The sequence below is a fragment of the Penaeus japonicus genome, unplaced genomic scaffold, assembly GCF_977035675.1.
Source record: "Penaeus japonicus unplaced genomic scaffold, GWHDUDI00000001_assembly GWHDUDI00000018, whole genome shotgun sequence".
NCBI lineage: Eukaryota > Metazoa > Arthropoda > Malacostraca > Decapoda > Penaeidae > Penaeus > Penaeus japonicus.
In genome coordinates, this window is record NW_028234420.1 from 24,637,281 (window position 1) to 24,642,280 (window position 5,000).

The 5,000-nt window shown below is 34.9% G+C and overlaps 1 protein-coding gene across 6 annotated transcripts in view; it reads left to right on the forward strand.

The window, feature by feature from the left end:
• Positions 1–5,000, forward strand: part of LOC122254758 (uncharacterized) — a 39,829-nt gene that overhangs the window by 22,988 nt on the left and 11,841 nt on the right. For all 6 annotated transcript variants that reach the window (XM_043018608.2, XM_043018609.2, XM_043018610.2 and 3 more), the window contains 8 exons: positions 1–97; positions 1,160–1,291; positions 1,437–1,580; positions 2,038–2,172; positions 2,357–2,488; positions 3,002–3,145; positions 3,982–4,125; positions 4,852–4,998. The exon at positions 1–97 is cut by the window's left edge and continues 109 nt beyond it. In XM_043018608.2, the coding sequence (XP_042874542.2) occupies positions 1–97; positions 1,160–1,291; positions 1,437–1,580; positions 2,038–2,172; positions 2,357–2,488; positions 3,002–3,145; positions 3,982–4,125; positions 4,852–4,998 (1,075 nt within the window). The remainder of the gene's footprint in view (positions 98–1,159; positions 1,292–1,436; positions 1,581–2,037; positions 2,173–2,356; positions 2,489–3,001; positions 3,146–3,981; positions 4,126–4,851; positions 4,999–5,000) is intronic.

A 5,000-nucleotide genomic window follows, 5' to 3' on the forward strand; every position in this document is an offset into this window, starting at 1 on the left:
ACAACTGCGACACCATCTCCAGTTGTTACGACTAGTCCGGGCCCTACCCCCTGTCCAGACGGCTTTGGAAGAAATCCAAATAATCTGCAATGTGAAGGTGAAATGCTAAATTTGTTTGTCCCCCTTCCACGGAAAACGCATGCATTATACACGTTAAAATTGTCGTAGGTTTCCAGATAGTCATAAGTAGTAGGAACTGTAGGGTTTTCTGGAGTACCTGAAAATGGTTATTTTCTAGGTTCACTTAAAAATCTGTCTATCCAGTGACCACCCCAAGGTAAATAGACAGAGTGAGAGAAAGGACATGCCATATGATCAGGGTATTTTCGTGGATATCTCTAATCAAATCATTGTGCTTGGCAACTTGATAAACCCTGCAGCACTGTGACATGTCTTCAAATGTGAAATGCTTGATGCAACTCAGGAGTCCATTGGTGAACGCCTCAGAACAATTAAAAAATCAAGCACACGTAATTTGCTATGGGTCACAGGTGCATGTAGCACAGCTCGCCTGGCCAGGACTCGGATGAAGAGGGACGAGGAACAGAATATCATCAGAAATCTTGCCGAGGAGATTGAAGACCATTTTGTACAGAGGACCTTTTCCCTACTGAACCCTGAGAAAACTAAATGCCAAGTCCTACTCGCAGGTGAAAGCAGTTCGCTCATCAAATTGTATCAGAGTATTTTTCTCAGTTGTATCAGGTTAGGCCGCTGATGGTTAGCATTAGAATGGGTGTTGCAATGATCCTGGTGCCAAGTTGCCCTATCAGTGTGAAAATTCAACCCTGACTGAGTTTTGTGAACAGACTCCAGGCTGAAGGATGGAAAGGCAGGCGATATTTGCGGCATCGCCTCTGAACTACAAGCCCATGGCTCAAGAATTGCATTTCGTCTTTATCAAAAGTCAGAGTGAAGCAGCATTTAGTAATACTAAGGTTACAGAAATTGACTTTTGTCGATGATGTTGGTGTCCTGTCTGAGTCACTGGAAACCATAGTAGAGGCTCTTGACTAATTGACTGAATAGGAATGCAGTGTGGATATTTTCTTAGGAAAGCAAGAAAGACATTATAGATTAATTAGATTTCCAAAAGAGAAAAAAAAGTAGTAGACAATGTTTTACAGTATCTAATATTGCATTATTTCTTCTGCATCAGATATTGATGAATGCCTTGAGCGAGTCTGTGAGACAGAACAACTTTGCCAGAATACCTACGGCTCATATATCTGCATCTGGCCCCCCTGTGATGAAGGCCACAGGAGGGACCCGAGTACCAACATCTGTCGCGGTACAGTATTTTTTGGTACTTTCGTATTTTGTAAAATATCTGTAATAAGTAGAAGTGATTACAGCAGGTTCTGTAGCAGTATCATATATTCATATAGCAAGGAAGAACACGTAAAAGTATATATATTTATATAAATTTGATGCAGATATTAATGAGTGTGATGAAGGAAGTGACACATGTCAAGCCGGAATAGAGGAATGTGTCAACACACAAGGCGGGCACACGTGTCGACCAAAACCATGTCCTGTTGGAAGAAAAAGGGATCCATCAAACCCTAGACGTTGTGTTGGTGCGTATTTCCAAAGGCTTGGACACCGGTTTAAAGATTATGAATTTGTAATGAGTTTGTTCTTCTCATCATATGTATTTCACTATTATTCTTGGCTTATTTTTCTATTTCAAAAAGTATCATGATATTTATTTTGGTGATATAGGTTTTGTGTGTTTGACTTAAAGCTTTCAGAATTGTATTAATCTATGAATCACTTAATTATAACCGATATTTTTATCTCGCTTATTAGATATCACCTTCATCCTTTCCATATACTACATTAACAATTTAACTATTCAATGTATTAATGTTTGCAGAGGATTTTTTTCTTATCATCTCATTGATTGGTAAAGAGCAATATTACTAAACCGCAATATATCGCTTAGTCTCTCATTTTTAAGAACATTATGTTTTTTCCGTATTTTGTGATAGCACTTTGTAGGATGTAGTAATATAACGGTATCCTAATTTTCAGATATTAACGAATGTGAAACAACACCTTGTGGACCGGAGGAACAATGTATTAATACATTTGGGTCTTATCAGTGTCGACGCCTTGCCCCGTGCCGTCCAGGTTTCAGGAGGAACAGCGAGAGCAGGCAGTGTGAAGGTGGGAATATCATTTTATTGAGAAGAGCAATGTGGACTGTATATAGAGCTTGATATAATGTTTGATATTAATTTAGGTGTAAACTGTATATTTTGATCTATTTTTCTTTCATATTACATATTTATATATTTCAGTTCAGATATTCTAATTCTGTCTTATTCCCGTTTGAAACCTGTCGACTTAGATATTGATGAATGTGAAGAGAATGACCCTTGTGAGGAAAATGAGCGCTGTGTGAACACGAGAGGAAGCTACAGGTGCCGTACCCTTGAATGCAGTGCTGGATATCAGCGCGATATATTTGGACGCTGCAGAGGTTTGTCATTAGTAGAACCTTCAGTAGTATCTATAGCAGAACATATGAAATAGGGTTACATATCCTGCTTGACTTTAAAGAGATACTTAATCTTATCAAATAGTTATTTTCCCTCAATTAACAAAGTTTACGTACTTTGTGTATTTGGCTGTGATTATAATTGTTTATTTCTTAATTCTGAATGTAGAATTTTACTTAATCTGAATGATCTCTTCGACAGATGCTAAATATGTTTAGAGAATGATTTTGAATTGTCATATAACATTATAGGGGTAGAATTGTTAACACAAAGGAAATAGCTTAGAATAAGATATTATGTATAGGAAGGAAATATTTTTGTGGAAAAATAAAGCACAAAATTATTAGATGATTCAAGAAAAAAAAGAAAGTGTATGAGAATTTTTCATACGTATTTTTAAGAAAAATCTTTAATAGAAAGGAAGAACGGTAGTCAGGGTATTATGGAGAAATACATTATTTGTAAACTACCAGCATATGTTTTACTTTTTTCAGATATTAATGAATGTGAGATTGGGGAGCACAACTGCCAGGCTCCCAAAGAGGAATGCATAAACACACAAGGGAGCTTTAGGTGTAAGATTCTACCAAACTGCACAGAAGGATTTAGAAGGGATCCGAACTCCCTAAAATGTGTTGGTAAGTAGTATTGAGTACAAAGCCAAAATTAAAACCAGATAGCTTATTTAGTGATTAACCAAAGTATTTACGAATGATTGTTCTATAACTGCAAGCAATGGTTTTATTTGTATTTTCTATGTACTTACACATTTTTATTTCCACTCTTATAGTGACATGGTCACTAATTTTAACTACACAATTAATTTGTATGAATACTAGAATTTATGACAATTTACCACTAACGAATTTATTACACTAATATATACAAAGCTAGAAATATGTACTAATGTTGTTTTATGATTGAGCTTTTCAGATTAATACCATGAGCTTCATCTGCACTGAACTTCTTTTGTATTCCGCAGTGACTGATGGGTATCTTGTAGTTATCAGCTAATGAAAATCTATAATTTATTAATCTGTTATGAACTTATTTTAAGGTACCGGTAGAAATATAGTATTCATTAATTAACCTTATTATAATTACTAACATTACCTTGAATAGACTACTGTTGTCATTGACTTTAATTAATTTCCTACCCTAAATTTGGCAACCACTGTGTAGCTTGAATTTAAATCAACATACATAAATATGCTGTGTATAACTTTAAAAAATATATTTTTGTGTTCATTTGTCATGATTTATAGTAGTGCAATTACATTGATTTTCACGAATGTTTTGGTTACATTCCCAAGATTTTTTTCTTTCTTTTTTGCATTGGTATTGATTAGATATTCATCATTTTGAGACTTCTAAATTTCAATTCTGACTTATAAAGAAGCAATTTCTTGAAGTGATATTATCCTCAATGAGACCAAAATCTCACTGTTTATTTTCATTTGCAATCAACTGTTAGATGTTGATGAGTGTAAGGAGGGGACAGATGACTGCCGTGGAGGCGAGAGATGCTACAACCAGTATGGTCATTATTCTTGCACTGGCTCCCCTACTGATTGCACAAAAGGGTTCAGGTACTCTTCTACAGATAGACGTTGTCATGGTATGTACTGTATTGGTAGTTTCTTGTAATAAAAAATATTTACCTGTACATTTTGAATTTAGTGTGCATGATTGTAAGCAGGAAAGATAAAGCAGTGTTTTAGCATTTTAACCTATGTAAATATAATTTCTTGTGTTTTAGTAGTTTGGCGTAGAGTTGTATGCTTCAAGTACTTTGTGAGGTCCATCTATGTCAAATGAAAAAGTTGTTCATTTTTGTGGGAAATTTTATTATCTTGAATAATGATGTCAATGCTTTATATGGATTTCGATCACTTAAACATCAGTAATGTTCACAGTATATGCAATTAGTAAATACTGGTAGTCAGTCAGAAAAGTTCTACGAATCTCAGGTGCAGTTGAATGGACAGGTATGTGGCAGATGACTTAATTATAATGGATGTTGTGATTATGACTTCGTATTTAGTAATAATTCAATTTTATGATAAGTCATGGCATTCTAGTATGAAAATTTGCATCATCACTTACAAATATGTTTATCAGTACTTTTTGTAGCAAAGTGAATTACACTTCATTTGTCTACTTGTATTTATTTATATTACAGAAAAAATAGAAAGAATAGTTGTTATTTGTAGCCTGTAGAGTTTGTTTTACTGGTGCCTACATTATGATTTTTAAAAACTAGGATTTACCTCCAATATTCTACATTTTTTTTACACTAATTCATTTTTTTTTCAACTGAAGCATTTTTCTTCTATTTCCAAAGATATTGATGAGTGTGCAGAAAACATTGACTCCTGTGAATGGTCCACTCAGACATGTGTCAACTCTGTGGGCAGTTACAGGTGCATTGATCAGCAACCATCATGCGACTTTGGCTATAGGTATGACCGTGAACAGAGGGCGTGCATAGGT